We start from the raw sequence: 27,217 nt of genomic DNA, 5'->3' as shown, positions 1-27,217 counted from the left end.
AGCCTGGGAACCTCCATATGCCACAGGAGTGGCCCTCAAAAGGCAAAAAGACAAAATAAATAAATAAATTAAAAAACCCCATTTATCCAACTCCCTTGACCACAGCTCTTCCTGGAGCATGTTGTGGCACCAGTGTTCCAGGGAATACACTTTGGGAAATGCTGCTCCAGGTTGTCCCCCAACCCTACTCCCTTCCTGTAGAAAATGGCAAAGGCAATTTAGTACAAAAAAGAAAAAGTTAAAATGACCTAAAATATTGTGTTTATGCAATCCTTACTCTTGAGACTTCTGTGTGTATCTCTAGATTTTTTTTCCCTGTAAAAAATATACCTAAGGGGGGAGGGGGGGAGGGGGATGGACTGGGAATCTGGGGTTAATAGATGCAAACTGTTGCATTTGGAGTGGATCAGCAATGAGATCCTGCTGTATAGCGCTGGGAAATATATCCAGTCACTTGTGATGGAGCACGGTGGAGGATAATGTGAGAAAAAGAATGTGTATATATATGTGTGTGGTGTGACTGGGTCCCTTTGCTGTACAGTAGAAAACTGACAGAACACTGTAAACCAACTAGAATGGAAAAAGTAAAACCCATTAAAATACATATATATCTCTACGTAGTGAAAGTTTTAAGCAAAATGAGTGTATTTTATATAGAGTGTTTTGTTACTTTCTCTGTGTCATTCACTAAACATATGTCCCAGGTCTGGTGGGTCTAATGGTCCATTAGCAAGATGTAGTAGGATCTATTTCACTAATTCTTTAGGATTTCCAGACTGTTTGGATTCAGGACTCTTGTGTTCTCAAAAATTACTGAGAACCTCAAAGAGCTTATATTTATGTGGATTTTTTGTTTTTTTTGTTTTGGGTGCTCCCATGGCATATGGAAGTTCCCAGGCCAGGGCTTGAACCCGAGCCACAGTAGCAGCCTGAGTTGCTGCAGTGACAATGCCGGATCCTTAACCCACTGCAGCATACTTGAATTCCTAATAGAGTAAATATTGATCGATAAAACCTGCTTTGGAGTTCTCTGGTGGTTCCTCAATAAATTAAACATAAAATTACTATCTGATCCACCAATCCCATTCCTAGGTATACACCCAAAAGAATTTAAAGCAGGTACTCAGGGGGTTCCCTCGAGGCACAGTGGGTTAAGGATCTGGTGGCTGCTGTGGTGTGGGTTTGAGCCCTGGCCTGGGAACTTACATGCCGTGGGCAAGACAAAAAACAAAAATTTTTTTTTTCACTCTATTAGAAATTAAACTGAGAACCTATTAAAATATTTAACTATTAATTTATTTTGAATAGCAATAATAACCCATTAAGTGGTAACTTTATTTTTTGGCTGGACCCATGGCATGCAGAAGTTCTTGGGTCAGGGATTGAACCCGTACCACAGCAGTGACCCAAGCCGCAGCAGTGACCATGCTAGGCCACAAGAGAACTCTCCCCTGCTTTCGTGAATGTAGGTGGTGGGAATGGCGTTGTGGCCCTCATTACTGGCCTTTTGAGAACTGCATGGTCTGCTGCCATCACCTTCCACGTATGGAGTCAGCGGCTTGTGAGCGCATGCATTATTACTTCGGTTTTCTTCTTAATTTCACTATAGGACGGGGTTCCCGTCGTGGCGCAGTGGTTAACAAATCCGACTGGGAACCATGAGGTTGCGGGTTTGATCCCTGGCCTTGCTCAGTGGGTTAAGGATCTGGTGTGGCTGTGGTGTAGGCCGGCAGCTATAGCTCCGATTCGACCCCTAGCATGGGAACCTCGATATGCTGCGGGAGCAGCCCTAGAAAAGGCAAAAAAAAAAAAAAAAAAAAAAAAAAAATTCACTATAGGACAAATTTTTAATGAGGGAGAAGGCAAGACTAGGTGAGAAAGTATAAGCTGATGTTAAAATCAGATTTATTTGGGCTTTTTTTTTTCTTTTGAAAGTACTCATTAGCACTTTCTGTGGAATGAGATCTGGGGGAAAAATGTCTTTTCAAAAAAGGTTCAGTATTCTAAAAAAAAAGTTACTCTTTGTTTTTCCTCACAAGATGGCCCCTTTGAGACCTTTAAGTGGCTGATTTCATTGTAAAAAAATTTTTATAATTACCACAATCAAAGGAGTCTGTTTTGCTTTATTTTCCTGAAAAATCTTTTGGGGTTTTCTCAGAATCTAGAGTAAGTTGTGCATGAGCATGTACACCTCCCGTTTGTCCTGATGGGGATGGTGGGTTTTTTTGTTTGTTTTGGTGTTTCCTTTGATCACCAGTGAAAACCAGCTGGTTCTCAGCTTGGCTATATTCCATAAATCCAGTTTCCCCTTGGGAGGTCATCTGATCCTTTCTCCCCTTTCATGATAAAGTACTTTACTTTTAAAATCTGGCAGTTCGGAGTTCCCATTGTGGCGCAGTGGAAACGAATCTGACTAGGAGCCATGAGGTTGCGGGTTTGATCCCTGGCCTCGCTCAGTGGGTTAAGGATCTGTCTGGCGTTGCCATGAGCTGTGGTGTAGGTCACAGACTTGGCTTGGATCTGGCATGGCTGTGGCTGTGGTGTAGGCCGGCAGCTGTAGCTCTGATTTGACCCTTCGCCTGGGAACTTACATATGTTGTGGGCGTGGCCCTAAAAAGCAGGAAAAAAAAAATCTGGCAGTTCGTCTTCTCACTTAAATAATCTCTGATTACTTGAATAACATTGCATAGAACATTAGTATTTTTATTTTATTATTATTATTATTATTTTGTCTTTTTGCCTTTTCTTTCTTTTTCTTTTCTTTTTTTTTTTTTGTCTTTTTGCTATTTCTTGGGCCGCTCCCACGGCATATGGAGGTTCCCAGGCTAGGGGTCGAATCGGAGCTGTAGCCGCTGGCCTACGCCAGAGCCACAGCAACATGGGATCATTAACCCGCTGAGGGGGGCTAGGGGTCAAACCCGAAACCTCATGGTTCCTAGTCAGATTTGTTAACCACTGCGCCAAAACGGGTACTCCAACATTAAGTATTTTTAAACCACTAAATTAAAAATATCTCCTAATCTATCTAAAAAATCAGCTGAAAATCAGCTGAATTAGTATGGCTAGAATTCTAGGAAATAAGGTATTTTAGAACTCATTTTGTTTACTCAACCCATTTTATCTAGAGGAACCAAGTGGAGTTGTTATTCTTGTCAGTATGATATATATATATTTAAACATATGTATTATATAGAGAGCATATATTTTAAATTTTTATTATATTTTATATATAAAAAAATATTTTGTCTTTTGTCTTTTTAGGGCTGCACCCACTACATATGGAAGTTCCCAGGCTAGGGGTCGAATCAGAGCTGTAGCTGCCAGTCTGTACCACAGCTCACAGCAACTCGGGATCCGAGCCACATCTGCGACCTACACCACAGCTCACAGTAATGCTGGATCCTTAATTCACTGAGCAAGGCCTGGGATTGAACCCATGTCCTCATGGATATGAGTCGGGTTTGTTAACCACTGAGCCATGATGGGAACTCCGATATATATATATATATATTTAAGTTTTATTGAAGTATAGTTGATTTATAATGTTAGGGTCATTTCCATTATGCAACGGAGTGGTCCAGTTACACACATACACACATCCATTCCTGCAGTACGATGATTTTGTAGCTCAGAATAGGAAGCTTAGGAAACAGTGGAGACCAGTCAAGAGTATCTTTAACCTGCTTCATTCTGTAATAAATAATACTCAGAAAGTGTAAATTTGAGTAACTTGTTAGGAAACGTTCACGTTCGGTTGAGTGGGGAGAGATGATAAAATTGGAGTAGAGTTTTCGAAGTTCTGCAGACAGGGTACATCGTATGACAAAGAGATGTTCTTGGACATTTTGTAGCACTTTTTACGGGAACATCTCAGAAATCTGCACACTGTGCTGGAATCAAGTTTCGGAGCTGACAAGAGCTTTAGAAGTGACCTCGTGCGGCTCTTGACGTGACCTTCCCTGTCCAGAGCCCTGGCATGGGTTGCCCTGTCCCCACCAGACGTCATCTGATCAGGGGACTCCTTCCACCTCGGAGGGCAGCGTTCCTTGTTGGAAAGTCCTTGTTCTTCCTTCTGCCTCTGATCCCACAGGATAAATCCTGGCGCTGCAGGAGTTGGTGGATTGGACCCTGTAGCCAAATGGCTGGGCTTTGCGCCCCAGCTCTGGCTCACCAGCCGGCCCCTTCATCTCTCCGTGCCTCGTTTCCTCCTCTGTAAAAGGGCCATAGTAGTACCTGTCTTATGGGCTTGTTAGGATGAAACAGATTTTGTTGGTTTTTAGAACACTATACATCTTGTGTTTGCTGGTTTTTTTAACTCAATTCCATGTAACCCTCCCCTCCCTTTTTAAAAGTCGAGGTGACATTCACATAGCATGAAATAAACAGAACATTTTAAAAAAGTAATCAACTTGATTTTTTTATGCCAGTTTGGGGTTCATAGCAAAATGGAATGGAAAGTACGGAGAGTTTCCATCGACCCTGGTCCCCACTCAGGCACAACCCCCCACTACTGATATCCTGCATGTGGTGGCACGGTTATTAAAACGGAGGGACCTACGCTGACACGTCATTGTCACCCCAAGTCCTTGTAGTTCCTTCTTCAGTGTTGGGCATCCTGTGGTTTTGACAAATGTATGACCTGTCTGCCGTCGTGTTGCCACACGGGTCGTTTCTGCCCTGGACCTTCTCTGCTCCTTCCTTCACCTCCCTCCACCTGACCTCCTGATTCTTATAAACAGTCTCCATGGTTTTGCTTTTTCCAGAATGTCATATAGTTGGAATCACGCAGCACCTAGCCTTTTCTTTTTCTTTTTTTTTTTGTCTTTTCTAGGGCTGCACCCAAGGCATATGGAGGTTCCCAGGCGAGAGGTCGAATCAGAGCTGTAGCCGCCGGACTACGCCAGAGCCACAGCAGCACGGATCCAAGCCGTGTCTGTGACCCACACCATAGCTCACAGCAACGCCGGATCCTTAACCCAGAAGGCCAGGACCTAAGTTTTCCACTCCTTTTGGTAAATACCTTGCCAGCAGCATGGTTGCTGGCCCACATGGTAAGCATCTCTTTGGTTTTATAAGACGCTGCCAAACTGTCTCCTAACGTGGCCACACCATTTTCCTTCCCCCCCAGCAATGAATGAGTGCTCCTGTTGTTAGACAGCCTCACCATCATTTGGCGTTTTGGAATTTGGCCGTTCTAATGGATGCGTGGTGGTATCGTCGTCTTGGTTTGTAATTCTCTAAGGACATTTGATGTTGGTCATCTTCTCCTTACTCTCCTTCCATCTGTATATCTTTATTGATGAGATGTATCTTCAGATCTTTAGCCCATTTAAAAAATTGTATTGTTTTCTTATTGTTAAGTTTTAAGAGTTTTTCTTTTTTTTTTTTAAGGGCCACACCCATGGCATATGGAGGTTCCCAGGCTAGGGTTCGAATCAGAGCTGTAGCCACCAGCCTACACCACAGCCACAGCAACGCCAGATCCTTAACCCACTGAGTGAGGCCAGGAATCAAACCTGCAAGATCGTGGTTCTTGTACGATTGGTTTCTGCTGTGCCACGACGGGGACTCCTAAGAGTTTTCCATATACTTTGGATAACAGTCCTTTATCAGACTCTGGTTCTGATGCTTGTTCAATCTCTTAAAAATGTCTTTTTGCTTTTTAGTCTGCCTTTAATTTTTTGTTGCAAGGTAGACGTGATGCACTGGGGGAGGAACTGTGGTAACTAGGTCTTTATCGATGCAGCAGTACGTGTGGGAGAGGCAGTGTTCTGGAGACCAGTGATTATTAGGTCCTGGTCTTTCGGTGAACCTGTGCCCTTGGGCTGTGACCTTCACCAGAGCTTCTTAGGCCACCTCCCATCCTGAAGTGGGAGGAGTTGGGTATTTCCCTTCCCGGGTAGGTTAGGCTCCTATAAAACCCCAGCAGGTTAGGCTCTGGTTAAATAGTTAACCTGTTAAGAACAGAATGCTTTGGAGTATTTCACAATTGTTCGTTTTTCCCTCCCCCTTGCTGGAAGCACAAGGGTTTTTTCCCCACCATATTCACCTTAAGGTCCTGGTAGGGCTCCTGGAGATAAAACTCAGAAAAGTGGGGCTGACCCCCAATGACCTGCCCCGCCCCCCCGAGTTTTTAGCTCTGAGAGTTGTCTACACTGAGCCTCTAGCAGTTCATCACTTTACAGTTCGGGTTTTCGTACCCTGGCGCTGGCTCCCTGGGTTCCGCCGCTGGGTTCCTGCTCTGGATAGTTGTGATTCTCTGCGTTGCCCTGCCTCTACCATTTTCGGGGCAGCAGTTTGCCCTGCGACCTCACTTAAGTTGTGTTGTTGATATTTCAGTCTCTTCAGCTTTTCCCCTGTTAGCATGGAATAGTGGCTGCTAAGCTCCTTACATGCTGGACTGGAAGCCAGAAGTTCTCAACATACCATTTTAAAGTATATGGATAATTCAGTGACTTGTAGTCTGGTCCCAGCGTTGTTGTGCAGCCACCAGCTCTGGGTGGTTCCAAAAGATTTCATCACCAAAAAGAAAACTTCGTGCCCATTAAATAGTCAGTCCCCACTCTCCTCTCCTCTAATCCCTGGCAGCCACTAATCTGCTTTCTGGGTTTAAGTGTTCTGAATATTTCATGCAAGGGGAGTCGTACAGTATGAGACCGTTTGTGTATGACTTTTTTTAATGATTTTTATTTTTTCCATTATAGTTGGTTTACAGTGTTCTGTCAATTTTCTGTTGTACAGCAAAGCGACCCAGTCTCTCTCACTCCTCTCTCTCTCTCTCACACACACACACACATTCTTTTTCTCACATTATCCTCCATCATGTTCCATCCCTGTGCTATAGCAGGACCTCAAATGAAATGAACCTTTCCACAGAAAAGAAACACATGGACTTAGAGAACAGACTTGTGGTTGCTGAGGGGGAAGGAGTGGGATGGATTGGGAGTCTGGGGTTAATACATGCAAACTATTGCATTTGGAGTGGATAAGCAATATGTATGGCTTCTTTCACTTACTGTCTTTGAGGTTCGTCCCCATTGAAGCCTGTATCGTGTTTCGTTCATTTTTATGGCTGAATAATATTCCATTGCATGTGTCGGCCACATTTTGTTTATCCTTCCATCTGCTGGTGGACATTTGGGTTGTTTCCACCTGTTGACTATTGTGAATGCTGTTTCCAGAATATTCACATACGGGTATTTGTTTGAGCATCTGTTTTTTGTTTTTGTCTTTGTTTTTGGCCACACCTCTGTGGCATGTGGAAGTTCCTTGGAATCGAACCCACGCCACAGCAGTGCAGTGACAACACCAGATCCTTAACCTGCTGTACCACAAGGGAAGCCCCTGAGTACCTGTTTTGAATTCTTTTGGGTGTATACCTAGGAGTGGGATTGTTTGATCAGATGGTAATTCTGTGTTTAATTTACCGAGGACCCGCCAAGCAATGGCTGAACTTGCATCCCCGCCCACAGCAGGAGTTACCATCCCCTCCCCTCCCCACACCAGCATTTTTTTTTTTTCTTTTTCTTTTTACGGCCATACCTGTGGCATATGGAAGTTCCTGGGTAAGAGTTCTAATCGGAGCTACAGTTGCTGGCCTTTGCCAGAGCCATAGCAGTGGCGATCTGAGCATCTGCGACCTACCTCTCAGCTCGCAGCAATGCCGGATCCTTAACCTGCTGAGCGAGGCTATGGACTGAACTCGCATCCTCACAGAGACAACACTGGGTCCTTAAACTCCTGAGCCACAGCGGAAACTCCTTTTTTAAAACTTTATTTTTTAACAATTATTTTAATTTTTTTTCACACCAACTTTTTTGTACCAACTTGTTCTTCATGTGACATTTCCCCGGAATCCCTGCCAGCCTGCCTGGTTTCTTTCTCCTTAGGGGCTCCAGGGTGTGGATCCCACCTTTCCGCCAGGGCAGGACGTTTGGTGGAGTTGCACGCCCAGGAGCAGAGTTGGGGTGGCCTGCGGCTGGTGCCCCCCCGCTCCCGTCTAAGCTTTTCAGCTGATTAACCCAGCCCCCCCTCCATTGGCGCGGGGCCCTAACCCGACACCCTGCACTGCCAAAGGTGTTCACAGTCCCGTTCACGATGGTTCCTCGGGCTGCAGGTGCCCCGCCTCTCGGGGCCGTGGGGCGGTTTGGAATCCTGACTCCGTCTCCGTCTGTCCCTTCTGGCTTCACAGCCTTCTCCACTTTGATGTGAAGGTTGAAAGGTGCCAGCCAGGAACGAGCCTTTGAAAGGTTACCAGGGTCCACTCCACGTTGCCCGGGTGCGTCTACTCTGTGCCCTCTTTTCCTTTTTCCCACCGTTTCCATCTCGCTGTCTTGTTCTTGGTCACGGGGGAGTGAGAGAGTCCTCGTCAAAGGCCTTTTCAAGGTTTAATACACTCTTTCTCGAGGTTCACGTAGATTGAAGTGACCTGTTTTTCAGGGTGCTTCCTAAATCGTAGCTGATGTAATTCTCCCAGCTGTCCTGTGTCTTTCCCAATAACCCTCTCAAAGGAGAAAATGTTTAATGCCTGGTTCTCGCGAACCAGGCACCTGCTCATTGTGATTTCCGTCCTTCTCTCAGGGCGCAGCAACCAATCTGGAATTTTGCCCATGATCAGTGTCAGACTCATTCAAATATCATTTAAAATGTCCATCTTCCCATTTTTGGTAGGTTTTTTTTTTGGACTGCGTCCATGGCATGTGGAGGTTCTGGGGCCAGGGATTGAACCTGAGCCACAGCAGCAACCCAAGCTGCTGCAGTGACGACCCCAGAGCTTAACCTGCTGCAGCACAAGAAAACTCCTGTGTAGTCTCTCTCTGTCTTGTTGTTGTTGTTGGCCCTGCCTGCCGCGTGTGGAAATTCTGGGGCCAGGGGTCCCCATCTTTCCACCTTGAACCAGGTATTTCAGATTCTTGAGAGACTCCTTAAAGATCAGCCATGGTGTAGGTTAGCGGTTCTGTCTGTAAGTTTTCTCAGTACCCCGGGGTTTAAAACCCCCGAATAACTTAGGGGAACCATGTCCTTGTCCTCTTTCTTCCTGTCTCCCTCCATCTGGGGCTTTAATTCTCTCATCATTACACTGATTCTCCTCTTCTTAACACATCTATGCTTCTTGAGAGACTCAGTGGCAAAAGAAGATTGAGCTGTTTCATGTTCTGTATTTATCACACACCCTTGACATTTATTTTATAAATAATGTAAGAACTCTATATAAAAGCCTTCATCGTGCTAGCATTAGTTTTGTGAGAATGTAAGGAATAAAGGAGCAAAAAATAGAGAAGCTCGAACAGAATCTTGATTTTATTTTTTTTCTGATCAGCGACCCTGGATGTATTAGACGGCTAATAAATCTAGTCTAGTCAGCTTTTGGCACTACTTGGGGTAACAGCTGTTAAGAACGTTGCATTTGATAGTGAATTTCAGAAGGTCTTGAATACTGTGCGGCCTTTTTCAAACTGTATGTGATAGGAGTTCCCTTTGTGGCTCAGCAGTAACGAACCCGACGAGTATCCATGAGGACAAGGGTTCCATCGCTGGCCTCGCTCAGTGGGTTAAGGATCCAGCATTGCCGTGAGCTGTGGTGTAGGTCGAAGACGTGGCTTGGATCCTATGGGCTGTGGCTGTGGTGTAGGCCAGCAGTCGAAGCTCCAATTCTACCCCTGGCCTGGGAACTTCCATGTGCCTTGGGTGCAGCCCTAAAAAGACAAAAAAAAAAAAAAAAAAAAAAAAAACCCAAAAAAACTATGTATGATAAAGTTTCCCATTGTATATGTGTATATGAAGGTCAGGAGACTAAAAAAAAAAAACACGTAGAACTTGGAAATTACCACTGGACTATTATGTTGTGATTCTGGTCAGCGCCCTGTCCTGTTTTAATTCAAGACAAGTGTGATACTGATAAAGAAGAAAGAAAAGGGCAAACCTGGCCTGTATTTTCTGATAACATTGCAAAATATGAAATTGAAGGAAATCATGGCATGTGCTTTTTTGCGTAACTAGATTTTTGATTGACTTGCGTCGTAAGAGTTAACTGATAAATGGATGTGTGCACATCAACAACTTGAAATGTTCTGAGAGTGGTTTGGCAGTAGATTTGTTCCTGTCATGCTAGATATTTAATTCTGTAGGAAGCTGCATAAAAATATATGTACTCTGAATAATTTCCATGCACAGAAGATGCGAACTGAGAGGCGTTAAAGGGCTCTGTTCCAAAAATATTTTCCTCCACCAGCTGGCTGGCTGCCTGCATTTCTTACCTTAGTTTCTAGTTTTGTATGAAATCATTGAAGATCTTTGCAAAATGCAAGCGTGGGTATCTTGTCATATCCTTCGTTTGAACCCCACTCAAATGAGTTTCCCAGACTAGCTGACCAGTCCTGGCAGGATTGGGAGGAAATGGGGAGTTGGAGTAGGTAAGTTTTTGATTTGGTGGAAATGAAGAGGTCAGGCAAATCTGGACACATACACGGATGGGGCGGGGGGGGGGGGGGAGGGAGGTGTGTACTCTGGAGCCCCTGGCCTTCCAGGGGAGGCTCTAGGAACCCAGTAGCAGCATTTACAGAAAGGCAGTGGAGTGACCTGAAGATGAAGTTCACAGTTCCGCATTGCCTTCCCTGGGAAAAATGCTGTTCATTACATTTCAGAGAAGTAAGTCATGCATGAGATGCATTTGCTTAATAAAGAAGGCTCTTGTGCTAAAACAAAAGCAGTAGCCATAGCTGATACCCATTATAAGTATCCAGAAGCGAAGCCAAAGACAAGCCCCTACCAAAATGGCTCTCTAGGGGGTGCGGGTGGCTGGGGGTTAGGTGGGTGTACAGAAGGCAAGAAAGCATTTAAGGGAGTTCCCTATGTGACTCAGTGGTTAACTAACCTGACTAGGATCCATGAGGATGCGGGTTCGATCCCTGGCCTCGCTCAGTGGATTTAGGATCCGGCGTAGCCGTGAGCTGTGGTGTAGGTCGCAGACGTGGTGGCTCTCGGATCCCATGTTGCTGTGGCTGTGACATGGGCCAGCAGCTCTGGCTCCAATTCCACTCCTAGTCTAGGTGCTTGTGTATGCTGCAGGTGTGGCTCTAAAAAACAAAAAAGAGAAAGCATTTAAGAGAGCAAAAGTGAAAATTGCCCAGATCTCTTAATGAGGACTTTCCACACCTCTGTTCACGAGCCTCATCCGATCCACTTGTTCATTGCTGGGGAGACTCTCCTGGGTGACATTCCGTTCCAGACCTGCCCAGCCCCAGGTCAGTCTGCCTGACTCAGACCCTAGGCTGCGGCCCGGGGGTGTAGCTGGGGGACGAGGTCTAGAACATTCTGCCCCGCACCGAAGCCATGGAGCAGGGCTCTGGTGCGTGAGTTGAGGCGTATTCTGTTCCCTCTGTGGTTTGGGTTCCTTTCCTCTGTTAGGAAACTTTTTTTTTTTTAATTGGAGTATAATTGACTCACAACATTCTGTTAATTTCTGCTGTATGGCGAAGTGACTCAGTCATGCATATACGTGTATGTATACACACACATATATGGATACATTCTCTTTAAAAAATATTCTTTTCCCTTATAGTTTATCATAGGACGTTGAATGTAGCTCTCTGTGCTGTTCAGTGGGACCTCGTTGTTGATCCGTATGTAATAGCTTACACCTGCTAACCCCAGCCCCCCACGCCATCCCTCCTCCAACCCCCTCCCCCGGCAACCTAAGCCTGCTCTCCTTGTGAGAGTTCTTTTTCTGTTTCATAGGTAGGTTCTTTTGTGCCATTTTTTTTTAGACTCCGCATGCAAGTGCCATCACATGGTATTTGTCTTTCTTTTTCTGACTGACCTCACTTAGTATGATAATCTCTAGTTCCGTCTGTGTTGGTGCAGATGGCATTGTTTCATTCTTTTTTATGGCTGAGTAGTATTCCATTGTGTGTATGGACCACATCTTCTGTGTCCATTCATCTGCGGATGGACACTTAGATTGTTTCCCTGTCTTGGGTATTGCGGATAGTGCTGCTATGAACATACCGGGCGCACGCGTCTTTCTGAATTATAGTCTGGATCTATGCCAGGAGTGGGATTGCTGGATCATGTGGTAACACCATCCTTAGTTTCCTGTGAAACCTCCATGCCATTCTCCAAAGTGGCTGCACCAACTGACATCTCCATCAACCATGTAAGCAGGGTCCCTCTTCTCCACATAGGATACTAATTTTAATAAGTGGAGTTTCTCCAGTTTCCCACCTCTTCTTCCCCTCGCAAAGCTGCATTCTGAAATACCTCAATATTCGTGCATGAACAGCTACCGCCAGGGAAACAGAGGTTGAGAACAACTCATAGGACCCCCTGAATCTCACCTGAGCACCTGTTTGCATTGGTCAGAGAAGATCCAAGTTCCCTGGGATGTGTGCCTGCAGACACCTTCACATGTCACCTGGGGGGTGGGGGGGTGCGAGGTTCAGGCCAGGTGCCTCCTCTTTTCCCAGGGGTGCTTTAGCTGAGGGCGGAGCTCCCAGCACAGGGGTCCAGGGTGGCTGCAGGGGCTTGGTTCCCAGGACCCGAGATGAGCCCTGTGACCCCGGAGCTCTTCCACCTGGACCCCTGCCCATGCAGATCCCGAGGGAGACCTCTTATTTCCCAGAAGCTTAAGGACTGTCCGCCCTGTGCACTGTGCTCGCCGCTTCTGGAAGAGTTGGTGGAGAACTTTTGCCATTGGAAATTATGTTGTAACTGGACACAAGACTCCCACACTGGGGTGGCTGCCACGTCACATTTGTGACCTTCAAGAGGGGCTCTCAGTTACTGCCTGAGATAGAGGATGGAACACGGCTGTTGGTGACACCTGCAGGTTATGTTTGGGTTGGAGCCTGGCCTGTTCCCTCGAAGGGAACTCCTAATCCTAATTTTAAAAGCATGTTTGTATTATCACACCCCGATTTCTCAAAAATAGCAATGTGACTGTTGCTGTCACCTGCGTCATCATGTAGCTGAATCTTTTAGAAAATCAGTCTCAGGGGACAATGAAATTGAGCAAACACTGTGCCCGGCCTGTAATCAGTCCTCAGCAAATACGGGTTCTATGTGATACTGAAATTACAAAATTGGATATATTCAAGCAAGTAGAATTTTCACAGGAAGCAGAAGTGAATTGAAATACACTGACAGAAATTTTTTTAATGACAATCTCAATAAACGTAACATAAAAATCTTCAGTAAAACATCAGCAAATCTAACCCAACAATGTGTATCGAAACAATTATGCACCATGATCAAATAGAATTTATTCTCTGTGCACAAGACTATTTCAACATTCAAAAATCAATAATCCCCTATATTGATAGGTTCAAGAAAAATCATATGATTATATCCATTAATGCAGAAACAGCATTTGGTAAAAATCTAACATCCTGGAATTCCTGTCGTGGCTCCGAGGTTAATAAACCCTACAAGTATCCATAAGGATGCGGGTTCAATCCCTGGCCTCACTCTGGTTTAAGGATCCGGTGTTGCCATGAGCTATGGTGTAGGTCGCAGACGTGGCTTAGATCCCGCGTTGCTGTGGCTGTGGTGTAGGCCAGTGGCTACAGCTCTGATTGGCCCCCTAGCCTGGGAACCTCCATGTGCTGAGGGTGTGGCCCTAAAAAGACAACAACAGCAAAAAATCTAACATCCATTCATGATAAAAACTCCAGCAAGTTAAGGATAGAGGGGAACTCTGTGGACCTGACAAAGAACGTCGACAAAAACCCTACATAACAGACATATTTAATGGTGAAACAAAACAGAACTTGAGAAGTTGTGGAAACCATTAAAGCATTACTGCTTAAGGGTGACCAACAGTGTTAAGTTTTTTCTTTCACAGCAGTAGAATTCATGATGAAATGTCACAAAGATGAGAGATGTATTGAGTTAAATTTATTTCTTTATTTTTAATTTTTTTTTGTCTTTTTGCCTTTTCTAGGGACGCTCCCGCAGCATATGGAGGTTCCCAGGCTAAGGGTCTAATTGGAGCTGTAGCCGCTGGCCTACGCCAGAGCCACAGCAATGCGGGATCCGAGCTGCGTCTGTGATCTACACCACAGCTCACGGCAACACCAGATCCTTAACCCACTGAGCAAGGCCAGGGATCATACCCGCAATCTCATGGTTCCTAGTCGGATTCATTAACCACTGAGCCATGATGGGAACTCCGAGTTAAATTTAGATGTACTAAAACAGTCAGATAAATATGAATCCTATATGGGTATTTGATGATACTAAATAATTACTCTGAATTTTTCGGTGTTACTGCCATCGTGGTTAATTTCCAAAAAGAGTCATTCTCTTTTCGAGATGAATGTTGACGTGGTGAGGGGTGAAGTTATATTGAATTTGGTAGTAGGAATGGGAGTATGTAAATCAAACAAGATTGACCCTGTGTGGAGAATTGTAGTGGATGAATCGTGGGTCTGTGGGGTTCTTTACTCTCTTCTGTCTGCTTCTACGTATTACTTGACAAAAAAAGATAAAATTGCATGATATAAAACGTGATCGGTCTCACCTATTAGGATGGCTGCTGTCAAAAACCAGAAAGTGGAGTTCCCTGGTAGCCTTGTGGTTAAGGGCAGGGCATTGTCACTGCTGTGGCTCAGGTCCCTGCTGTGGTGTGGGTGCAACCCCTGGCCCAGGAACCTCTACAAGCCGTGGGCATGGCCCCCAAACAAAAACAAACCAGGAAGGGAGTTCCCTTCGAAGAGCCTCGGTTGTTAGTGAAACCAACTGGTATGCATGAGGATTCAGGTTTGATCCCTGGCCTCGCTCAGTGGGTCGGGGATCCGGTGTTGCTGTGAGCTGTGGTGTGGATCGAAGGGTCGCTTGGATCCCACATTGCTGTGGCTGTGGCATAGGCCAGCAGTTGTGGCTCCAATTCAGCCCCTAGCTTGGGAACCTCCATATGCCTCAGATGCGGCCCTGAAAAGCAAAAAAAACCCCACCAAAACCCCAGGAGTAACAAGTGTTGGTATGGATGTGGCGAAATGGGCACTCTGTGCACTGGTGGTGGGACTATAAAGCTGTGGCCACATGGAAAATGGTGTGGCAGTTTGTCAAAAAATAAAAAAATAGAATGACCGTATGATCCATCCATCCCATTTCTGGGTGTGTAGCCAAAATAATTGAAAGCAGGGTCTCAAGAAGATATTTGTTCACCCACGTTCATGACAGTATAATTAATAATGTCCAGAAGATGGCAGCAACCCAAGGGTCTATTTTTTTTTCTTTTTATGGCCACACCTGCAGCACCACGTGTCTGTGGATGGATGCGTGGATAAACGAAAGTGTGGCGTGTACATACAGTGGGATATTATTCAGCCTTAAAAGGAATCCTGACATGTGCCACAAGGTCAGTGACCCTCGAGGACATTATGCGAACTGAAACAAAGCAGTTAGAAAAGGACAGATAACTGCTCATCTGAGGTCCCCAGAGGAGACAGGTTCATAAGAGACAGAAAGTGGACTGGTAGTTCCCGGGGGCTGGAATGAGGAAGAATGACTGTTTCATGAGGAGAGGGGTCCAGTTAGTGGGACGGGAAGAGTTCTGGAGAGGAATGCACTTAATGCCATGGAATGGTATATACTTAAAAACGCTTAAGGTGGTAGATTTTGTGTTGTGTATTTTACAACAGTTAAAAAAAAAAAAAAAACTTGTTTGGAATCGGAGGAATTTGAGAAGGCCCACTTTAAGCTGGGAAAAGTTGGAATCATAGAGGGATTTTGCTGCCTTTGCAAATACCCTTACAGAATGTGTTTCAAATGAGTATTTCCCTCAACCGTAAACTCCGTGAGGGTCAGGAGTCTGTTCATCCTCGGTTTCTCAGCACTTAGAAGACTACCTGGGGCTCAGTAAAGATAGATGGATGATGGATGGGTGGGTGATGGATGGATGGATGCCGATAGAAGGAAGGGAAGAGAAAGAAGCTCCGTTCCCTGGATTCTCCCAGCCCTGTGTTCCTTCCTTAACTGGGTCCAGGATGGAAACAGCGTCCTGTCTTTGGTCACACGCTCCATCAGATCTCTCCCTTGCTTCTGTCTGCATTGCCTCCCGCCTCGGCATTTGGAACTTGGGAGAAGGGCACTAAGGCTCCTCCCCATTCCACTCTTGCTTACTCTCTGGTCTCACCTCGTGACACGCATCTTCTTCCCCAACACGAGGAACCACGGGTACCACGGGCAGGTCACCATGCTCCACTCTTATAGGATGGCACCGCTTACAAGGGCGTGCCTGTTCAAGGCAGGTGAAATGCTTGTCCTGAGCAAAGTAAAGAAACACAAGCTGCGTTTCATTGTACCATTAAGGAGATGAATGGCTCTTTTGCTTAATTTAAGAATTTATTTTACACTGAAATACGATTTCATTCTATTTTTATGTATTTATTTTTTAGGGACGTACCCACAGCATATGGAAGTTCCCAGCCTAGGGGTCGAATCGGAGCAGCCGCTGGCGGCCTACACCACAGCTCATGGCAACGCTGGCCAGAGATGGAACCGGCATCCTCATGGATACTAGTTGGGTTTGTTACACTGAGCCATGACAGGAACGCCTGATTTTATTTTAAAGATAAAATTCGCATGGATGTAATTCACACAAATTGTAAAGTTGGCTGTTTTCGAAGTCTTAGATGATTTTGGTATGGACAACCTTGGTTTTCCTTAACGAGGTGGATCTTAGTCAGTGGCTGTAGGGGAGCTGGTGGGGTCTTGGCAGCGTCTGGAGACGTTTTTGGTTGTCAGGGCCAGGGAGGTGCTCCTGGCGCTTAGTGGATGGAGGCCAGGGGTGCTGCCGAACATCCTGCAGTGCGCAGGGCAGCCCCCACGTACAAATTATCTGGCTCAGAACGTCACACCTAATACATACAGCTTTTTCAAACACTTGCACATTAAATTTATTTGGGATTGTGATGACGAGGCCCTTAAACCTGCTTATAATTTGTCTAGAGACTCTGTGGAAGAGTTCAGTATTAGAAAAACATGAATAGGTTTTTTGGGTTTTGGGGTTTTTTTTGTTTTTTTGTTTTTAATTTTTTTTTTTTTTTTTTTTTTAGCTGTACCCAAAGTAGACGGAAGTTCCCAGGCTAGGGGTCTAGTCAGAGCTACAGCTGCCAGCCTACACCACAGCCACAGCAACTCAGGATCCAAGCTGCGTCTTCGACCTACATCACAGCTCACGGCAATGCCGGATCCTTCACCCACTGAGTGGAGCCAGGGATCAAACCTACATCCTCATGGATACTAGCCGGGTTTGTTACTGCTGAGCCACAATGGGAACGCCAAAGAGCAGTTTTAAAAATGTATTTTACAGAATCAGAGGAAACTGATTAGCCAAGTATATTAGCTATATTAGCCAAACTCATTCCCAGGAATAACCTCAGCTGAAAAGGAGAGCTGCTGTTGGTTGATTTCATGCAGTGTTGCTTTGGTTGATTGACGTTTCCTATTTTGGTTAAAAACTAAAAGCCGTTTTTTGTTTGTTTGTTTGCTTTTTGTTTTACACATAACAGTATCATCACAAGATATATAACACTACTTCTGTCTTTTGCCAAAGAAAGGGGATGATGTCAGGGTCTGCGGCCTGGGGGTTTCCTCTTGCTGTGGGTTGTATTCAGGAAGATGAGGACGGGAAGGCCAGGGCTGAGTCTCCCAAGCTTTGGTCTTTCTGCCCTCAGTTATGTCTAAAACAGCTCTTGCTTATGATTCCTTATCCACAGGGAATTGTTGGATGCCCTGTGACAGGCCGGGCGGTGGGCCTTTCGCTTCTGTCCTTTCTGATCCTCAGCACAAGGTTGTGGCCGGTGGTCTCCTTCTCCACTTATGAGGCAGGAGTGGGCACCTGCCCCTCGTTGCAGAGCGAGTGGGCAACAGAATTCATTTATTAACTGAGTTCTGCTCGATCCCAAAGTTTCTGCCGTTTCTGCCAGATCACACTGTTTATAGCTTTTAACAGCTTCTTGCTCTCTAAGGAATTGCAAGAGTGCCCCGGTGTAACCCAAGAGAGGGCGGCTCACCGCTTCCCTAAGTGACAGCCCAGCCCCTCTCTGGCCGCACCTCCTTATACTCCAGAGGCCTGTGTTTGTCAGTCTTGTTAGTCCAAGGAAGAACCAGATATTTTTCTACCTTTATACTTTATATGTATTTTTAAAAAATGAAGTGTAGTTAATTTACCGTGCTGTGTTAGCTTCAGGTATACAGCAAAGCAATTCATATATATAGAGAGAGAAGGAGATAGACGTATATCTATCTATATGTTTTTTCATATTCTTTTCCATTATAGGCTATTACACGATACTGAATATAGTTCCCCGAGCTGACAGTAGGTCCTCGTTGGTTATCTGTTTTATTTACAGTCGTGTACATTTTAATCCCAAGCTCCTAGTTTATCCCCCCCACCCCCTTCCCTGTGGCAACCATAGGTGTGTCTGTGAGTCTCTTTCTGTTTTGTAAATTTAAGTTCATTTGTATCATTTATTTTTTATTTTTTATTTTTTGCTATTTCTTGGGCCGCTCCTGCGGCATATGGAGATTCCCAGGCTAGGGGTCTAATTGGAGCCGTAGCCATCAGCCTATGCCAGAGCCACAGCAACGCAGAATCCGAGCCGCATCTGCAACCTACACCACAGCTCACGGCAACGCCGGATCGTTAACCCACTGAGCAAGGGCAGGGACCGAACCCGCAACCTCATGGTTCCTAGTCAGATTCGTTAACCACTGCGCCATGACGGGAACTCCTGTATCATTTATTTTTTAGATTCCACACGTGAGTGCTGTCACATGATACATGTCTTTGACTTCACTTAATATGATAATCTCTATTTGCTGCAGATGACATTATTTCACCTTTTTTTTGTTTTTGTTTTTGCTCTTTAGGGCCACACCCTTAGGATTTGGAAGTTCCCAGGCTAGGGGTTGAATCAGAGCTGCAGCCGCCGGCCTACACCACAGGTCACAGCAACTCAGGATCCCTGACCCACTGAGCGAGGCCAAGGATCCAGCCTGCATCCTCATGTGTACTAGTTGGGTTCGTTACTGCTGAGCCACAATGGGAACTCCACATTATTTCATTTTTTTATGGCCAGTGTTCCATCGTGTGTATATATGAACACCACATGTTCTTTATCCATTCATCTGATGATGGACATTTAAGTTGTTTCTGTGTCTTGGTTATTGAAAATAGTGCTACTATGGAGTTCCTGTCATGGCTCAGTGGTTAATGAATCCAACTAGGAACCGTGAGGTTGCAGGTTCAATGCCTGGCCTTGCTCAGTGGGTTAAGGATCCGGCATTGCCATAAGCTGTGGTGTAGGTTGCAGACGTGGCTTGGATCCTGCATTTTTGTGGCTCTGGGGTAGGCTGGCAGCTACAGCTCTGATTCGACCCCTAGCCTGGGAACCTCCATATGCCGTGAGAGCGGCCCAAGAAATGGCAAAAAAAAAGCCAAAAAAAAAAAAAAAAAAAGTGCCACTATGAACATTGGGGTGCATGTATCTTTTTTTCCTTTTGGCCGTGGCGTGTAGCGGATTGATGTGGGATCTCAGTTTCCAGACCAGGGATTGAACCCGGGCTGCACTGGTGAAAAAGTGCCAAGTCCTAACTACTAGGCCACCAGGGACCTCTCAGCATGTATCTTTTTGAATTAAAATTTTGTCTGGATGTATGCCCAGGGGTGGGATTGCTAGATAGTATGGTAACTCTATTTTTAGGTTTTGTTTTGTTTTGTTTTGCTTGGCTTTTTGTCTTTTCAGGGCTGCACCAGAGGCATATGGAGGTTCCCAGGCTAGGGGTCTAATTGGAACTGTAGCCACTGGCCTCCACCACAGCCACAGCAACGTGGGATCCAAGCCGAATCTGCGGCCTACACCACAGCTCATGGCAATGCCGGATCCTTAACTCACTGAGTGAAGCCAGGGATCGAACCCACAACCTCATGGGTTCCTAATCGGATTTGTTTCTGCTGTGCCAGAACAGGAACTCCCTATTTTTAGTTTTTCGAAGAACCCTTGTATGTATTTTTCTTCTGTTTAAAATATCCCCTCACACCTGAGAAACCTGTTATCCTTTAGAGGTATCCCTGGTGGCGGGGTGGGGGTGGGGGTCTCCTCTTGTTTCTCTAGGTGGTCCCTAGAACTGACCTCAGGTTTTCCAGCTCTCCTTTCCAGCCACATGCTAGACCTGCACTTCCCCTCCCCAGGAAATTGGGATGGGGCCGTGGGACTAGTTCTAGCAGAAGTGACTCCAGTCCCTTCTGGGAGGAAGGTTGAGCTCCCACTGGGAGACCCTCCGGAGTTCTCCTTCCCTCTGACGGGGGCGTGGCCGCATTTGGGTGGGTGGCTCCTTGTTCCTCTTGCTGTCTGCTCACTGATGACGTCCTAGCCCCGGGGGGAACTGTTCAGCAGCCCATCTCCTAAGCCCTTGGTTCAAGCCGTATCATTTAGACTGTAGAGGGTCGAGGACATGTTTGTTCTCCAGGAGCCCAGCACCTTGCAGTGCGCTCATGCCTAGTAGGTGTTCAGGGAAGGTCTCTTGGCTCAAACGCCAAGTCAGTGATGATGTGAGGCTGAAAGGACCTTTGCTGTGAAGCTGCTGTGAAGAACCAGGCATGGTCTGAGCTAAATAAGACTTTATGACCGGGCACCATGCCTAGAGAGTCCCAGAGACCATATGTATGCCTTTTATATTCAATATAATACGTATATTAATATTTTATAAAATTGTAAGTACAAATATGTTTTGGGGGATTATGAATATTTTCTAAATTGTTTTTGAGAAAAAAATCAGCTGGAGATTTTATAGTCATATAATTTAAGACACTTTTCTATGCATATCATTTTTAACAAACGGCCTACTAAGATGAACGTTCTGCTGCTTTGGTCAGAAAAGAGCTGGATTTTTAAGTCAAAGTCTGGAATCCAAGGCACCTGTCGCCACCTAGTGGCCGTGTTCCTTAGCTGCCGATTCTTTGGATGGACTGAGGTTAAACATTTTGTCTGCAAACAAAACATGTCACATCATGTAGGATTTACCAGTGAAATGTCTACAGTCTGTCTCCCCTGCTCCCCCCCTCCTTTTTTTGGCTGTGGAATGCAATGGCTTGATGTGGGATCTAGACCAGGGATTTGAACCTGGGCCACAATGGTGAAAGCACCAAGTCCTAACCACTAGACCACCAGGGAACTTCCCAATCTCTTAAAATGTAGTCACCTGTCATTATTTATTATGGTGTCAATGTTGGCCCAGTATGACCAATCTGGGGTCCTGGAATGAGGAGAGGCACACATTAAACAGTGGTTTCTGAAAACAGTGTGTTTCTCTGTATAACCAAATAAGAAAGGAATTGTTGGTGGTGCGGGATTGATGTCCACACCACCGTGCACCTCAGTTGCCTGGGGCTGTGACTTATGTGACCTGGACAAGGGGCCATATCCTCTTTAGTCCAGGGAGCTGGGATGTGCTAGGGAGATGTAAGTTTTCTATCTCAAGTTAACCCTGAAGTGAACTGTTATATTCTTTTCATGTTGATTTCTAAATTGGTGGGAATTTCTAATGATTAAAATCTACCACAACCTCAAAAACTAGCCAGGTCCTAAAATAATAGGGATATACCCCAGATATAACCTACACTCGGAGAAGGTTTGATTGCTAGCCTTGCTATTCTCTGGTTTGATTAATGCTATGCCATTCAAAACTTAGTTGGCTTATTTATGATCCAGAATGTGATGAAATGAATCCGGTAAAGACTTTGAACATGGGTGACCTGCTTCTAGACTTCTGGCCAGCAGTCTCCTGTCTTTATTTTTGATTTTCTTGGGGGGGGAATGACTATAGAAACATCAGTCACTTGTGTCCATAAATGTTTTATAATGCCAATTGAATGTGATGAAATATTGAAAATATCATTGATTAAATATTTAAAAGCTCAGCTTTCGGAACTGGCCAAATCTCTTCATTCTCCTGCCAGCTTAAGGAGCAATTTAGAAATCTTGAATTATAAAATTAGAATCATGGGGGGGAGAATAAAAGAGCTGGGATGGTAGCTGTTCAGTCATTATTCCCCTTGAACCATTAGCCATTTTCAGCTGCAGGCCTTTCCATTAGGGTGGGCAGAAATCCATCACAGATTTTCTGCAGTTTGCTTAGCCCGGTATTTCTACTTTCCTGCTGGGTTAAGTAAATCCTGTTTGCTAGAGTCCCAGGAGTTTTATGGGCTCACATACTGGAATAGTCTCCTTCAGTTTTTGCTGCTTATAATTTTGTTAATAAAATCTTAAATATGATAAAAAATTGAAATTGAATATGGCTGTTAATAGTCCTTTATTAATAGTGAATTGCATGAGTAACCGCTGTGTTTTAAAATGAGAGATTAGGAGTTCCCACTGTGGCACCATGGAATAAGAATCCAACTGCAGCAGCTTGGGTCGCTGTGCAGGCGTGGGTTTGATCCCCAGCTGGGCACCGTGGGTTTAAAGGATCTGGCGTTGCTGTGGCTGCAATGTAGGTCACAGCTGTAGCTTGGATTCAACCCCTGGCCTGGGAACTTCAATGCCATGGGTATGGCCATAAAATAAACATAAGTAAATAAAATGAGAGGTTAGAGGAGTTCCCTGGTGGCTCAGTGGATTAAGGATTCAGCATTGTCACTGCTGTAGCTCGGCTCACTGCTGTGGGGTGGGTTTGATCCCTGGCCTGGGAACTTCTGCATGCTGCTGATGTGGCCCAAAAACTAAAGATAAAATGAGCAGTTAGTATCAAGTAATGGAGGCTTTGGAGTACTTTCTTTAAAATGGCCTGTTTCTCTGTTTAAGGGCTACACCTCCTGGCAGTGTTCCAGCCTATCCCATAGCACAGTTTCAATAAGACACCTGGAGAGGATGGGAGTTTCAGCAATTAAGTAAAACATTCGGGGTTCCCATCGGGGCTCAGTGGTTAATGAGTCTGACTAGCATCCATGAGGACACACGCTTGATCCCTGGCCTTGCTCAGTGGGTTGAGAATCCGGCGTTGCCGTGAGCTGTGGTGTAGGTCGCAGACGTGGCTCGGATCCCGCATTGCTGTGGCTGTGGTGCAGGCCGGCGGCTACAGCTCCAATTCGATCCCTAGCCTGGGAACCTCCATGTGCCGCGGGAGTGGGCCTAAAAAGCAATAAAGAAACAGATGGATAGGCAGATAGATAATAAAACATTCGACCCGACTGCAAAGTGTGTTGGCTGCAACCCTCTCTGATCAAAGGCCACAGCCAGCCAGACGGCCCTGCAGGGCACAGCGCCAGCTGACTCCCCACTGGCCTGGGGGTGCCTCTGAAGGAGACGGGCAGGTGGACCACAGCGTCTGAATTCTCTTTACCGAATCTTTTGTCCCGGGAGCAGTGTTTGTGGGGGGAGGAGACGTTTTCCCGGACGAGGCACTGAGCTTTTGGTCTTTGTGACCTGGGTTTGGTTTCGCATCCGTTCTCTGCCCAGTCCAAGCCGGGCGCACCTTTCCAGACAGACCCTCAATGTTTTCAAGCTCACAATGTCTCCAGATTCTCATCGCCTTTGCTTGGATCATCCACCTGCCAGAAACGAAAAATAAAAACATCTTTCCAGTGTCTAAAACACCAGCTTGTACCTTTTTTTTTTTTTCTCCCCCAGCTCTCAGCACCAAAACTTTCCTTTCTGTGAGAAAACTTATAAACCGGGGCACTGATTTTTTTTTTTTTCTTTTGGCTACACCTCCAGCATTTGGAAGTTCCCAGGCCAGGGGTTGCACCCGAGCCATAGCAGGGACCTGAGCCACCGCCGTGACACCAGCTCCTTAACCCTCTGAGCCACCAGGGTGCTGATTTTATTTGTACTGCACATGCGGTTCCTATATACTCGCCAGATGGTTCCTGAGGGGTAGCGGGAATGAGCAGTCAGTCACCAAAAGGCCATGCTCTGGGAACCTGTTTTGGCACCTGTCTGTGCAGGAGGAGAAGTCACAACAGCACAACCCCTTGTGGCCTCTGCTAAGTGCCTGGCCCTGTCCGGGGTGTCTTATACATGCCTGGTTTGGTCACACAGCAGCCTGTGAGGAGGGTGTAGGAGCTGACCCCAGTGACTTGAGAGGAACGAAGTAACCCCAGGTCCCAGGCTGACCGCCCGTTGGAGGGGGGGGGCGTCACAGAGGAAAGAGGAGGGAGGTAGGGGCTGGGCAGAGCCATGGATGCTGTCGTTAGTTGGAGGAGGGGACGAAGTGGGGGACCTTGTCAGGGCATTCGAGAGATCAGAGCTCTTTGAATAAGACTGAGACGGGATTGGCCTCTTCCTCCTTTTCTCTCGAGCGTACAACAGAGTTTTCTGGAGACGGTGGGATGTGTACGAACGCAGGAGCATGTTGGCTGCAGCAGTGGTACTGAGAGCCTCCTGCCTGCTACTGAGCCAGGCCCTGAAGGGATTTGTAAAATTGTAAAACATCGCCATCCTTCTTAGGAGAATTTATCTTTAAAAGGGGTTATTTTCTGAGTTCCCAGGTGGCCTCGTGGTTAAAGGACCTGGTGGTGTCACTTCTGGCTCAGGTCACCACTGTGGCGCAGGTTTGAACTCTGGCCTGGGAACTTCTGTATGCTGTGGGTGTGGCCCCCCCAAATAGTAATTTTCATTAAAATATTTAAGGAGTTCCCATGATGGCTCAGTGGTTAATGAATCCAACTAGGAAGCATGAGGTCGCAGGTTCAATCCCTGGCCTCGCTCAGTGGGTTAAGGATCTAGCGTTGTCGTGAGCTGTGGTGTACGTTGCAGATGCGCCTCGGATCCCGCATTGCTGTGGCTGTGGCATAGGCCGGTGGCTACAGCTCTCATTCGACCCCTAGCCTGAGAACCTCCATATGCTGCGGGAGCAGCCCTAGAAAAGGCAAAAAGACCATTTTTCTTGGTTTTAATTTCCAGTACAGTGACTTCTAATGGATGGATCCCACGTGAGCCAAAGCTGTTTGGGGTCTTCAGTAATTTTGGTTCTGAGAGCACAGGCTTTGAACCACCCCTATGTTAGAAGCATCCCACGGCCGCTTTGGGAAGAGTCGGTATAGGAGGCAAGGATGAGGCTTTCTTAATAGGCCTAAGTGGGCGGCAGAAAGGATGAGAAATGGCTGTGTCTGGGTTTATTTTGTGGGTGCGGATTTTTCAAAAATGTCGCACATTGCACATAACATAAAATTTCCCATCTTAACCATTTTTAAGTGTGAGCAGTGTTGAGTTCATTCATTTGTGCTGTTGTACAACCAACCCCTGGAACTCTTTTCATCTTGCAAAACCAAAATGCTATGGCCATTCCTCAGCGCCCCGTGGGTCTAGGTTAACTTTGACAGTGAAGGTAGAAGGATTTGCGGTTGGTTTGGATGCTGCCTGTGTAGAATGAGGCATCATTCATTCGAGAGAGGGTAGCTTGTTTCTGCATGCAAACCTAGGCCCATGCATGCCTGTTGGTTCAGAATTTCACACATGTAAGTGCAGGTGAGGGGGGATGCTTCTGAGCCTCACCTTCTCCTGTTGTCCTATAAGGGGAAAAAAAAAAAAAGTATCACATCATGGTAACATTGTACTAAAGATGCTGAAACATTTAAATTTAGTTTCAGATGCTTCTGGGTTGACTTACCCTTAGGGAAGAGACTCTGGATAGTTCCCTTGTGGTGCAGTGGGTTAAGGATCCAGTGTTGTCACTGAAGTGGCTTGGGCCACTGTCATGGCACAGGCTCGATCCCTGGCCTGGGAACTTCTACATGCCTTGGGGACACCCCCCCCCCCGCAAAAAGAATAATAATAGGAAAAAGAAATAGGCACTGAAATTAAGTTTGAAATAAAGTTTCATAATGTTCCTTTTAATCACATCATCCATGATTAAGGGGTAGAGACATACCCTGAGTTGAAATTCCAACACTCAGAAGGTGAAAGGAAAATGGAAGAGTTCTAAGTGTGAGATGAGCCCAAATGGGCTGGTAGAGCCAGGAACCCGGGGGAGGGGCTGGGGAAGTCTCAGCAGAGACCCCTGGGGAGACGGGGCAGGAGCCCTGAGCAAAACAAAAGGGACTGAAGCTACTAATGCATTTTCTCAGGGAAGCAGACTGCCAGGCCAGCAGTTCTTACCTTAAAAACAGAGGTAGCCATTCTCGTGCCCCAATTGTCTTGTGCCCAATTGAGAAGGAGAAGCGCCACTTCTCCAGCCATCCACCCCAGCCCCTGGGGGTTGTGGGGCATGGCTGGTTCACAGAGGCGGGGATGGAGGTCACGAGGCCAGTCACCTGCTCCAGGTGATACAGCCCCGGGCTGGCCTGACCCCAAAGGGGCGATTGTCGAACCCTGTGTTTTCAGACAGGTTTTCCCCAAGCTTTACGTTTCGTTTTCTTTTAATACCTTATATTTGTGTTTTTATATTCAAGTCTTATTTGCCTCTTTCTTTTATGTGTTTGCATGCTAATTTTCAATAGGTAATTTTATTGTACTGTTATTGTCGTAAAGAAGTATCGTTAAAATTGAAGTATAGTTGATTTACAATATTATGTTAGTTTCAGGTGTACGACATAGCGATTCAACATTTTTATAGATTATACTCCATTGAAAGCTATTATGACATAATGGCTCTATTTCTCTGTGCTCTAGTATATCCTTGTGGTTTATCTATTTTATAAATAGTAATTTGTATCTCGTAATCCAAGAAATACCATATTTTGATTTGTAACTTTTCTAGGATAGGCTGAAAAAAGCAGAAGTGGCATGAGTGTGTCTAAGATACTGCCCATATCCACTGGTCTTTTTCCTTTCTTTCAATTCCTAGAGCAGTTTATTGCATGTTTTTGGTTACAGTGTATTTATTTTTGAACTCAGATAATTTCTTCATTACCTACTCTAGAATTTAGAATTTGATCCCATTTGGGTCTTGATACCAACTTATAGCAACAACAACAAAACCATAAGCGTGGCCACCCAGACTCACGAGAGTTGTATTGTTTGAAAAGTGGGTGTGTGTCCTCAAAAGCAGTTGGGTGGAAAATAACCATTCTGACTTGGCCCCTGGCCCTTCTCCTTCTTCTGTCTTTGAACACAGTTAACAAGCACAAGCCATGGCTCGAGCCCACGTATCACGGCTTAGTCACCGAGAGCGACAGCGCCGTGCTCCTCGACCCCCCGCTGATCGCCCTGGACAAAGACGCACCGCTGCGCTTTGCAGGTAGGCTCCCTGTCTGAGTCCACTCCCCGCAACT

The 27,217-nt window shown here is 45.8% G+C and overlaps 1 protein-coding gene across 4 annotated transcripts in view; it reads left to right on the top strand.

Moving 5' to 3' along the window:
- The window catches only part of CLSTN1 (calsyntenin 1), a 78,996-nt gene that overhangs the window by 10,921 nt on the left and 40,858 nt on the right, over positions 1 to 27,217 (top strand). For all 4 annotated transcript variants that reach the window (XM_021095294.1, XM_021095293.1, XM_021095296.1 and 1 more), the window contains exon 2: positions 27,061 to 27,183. In XM_021095294.1, coding sequence (XP_020950953.1) covers positions 27,061 to 27,183 — 123 coding nt within the window. The remainder of the gene's footprint in view (positions 1 to 27,060; positions 27,184 to 27,217) is intronic.

The sequence above is a fragment of the Sus scrofa genome, chromosome 6 (assembly GCF_000003025.6).
Source record: "Sus scrofa isolate TJ Tabasco breed Duroc chromosome 6, Sscrofa11.1, whole genome shotgun sequence".
NCBI classification, from domain to species: domain Eukaryota; kingdom Metazoa; phylum Chordata; class Mammalia; order Artiodactyla; family Suidae; genus Sus; species Sus scrofa.
Note: the sequence above shows the minus strand (reverse complement) of the source record. Positions and strands in the feature narration are given on the sequence as shown.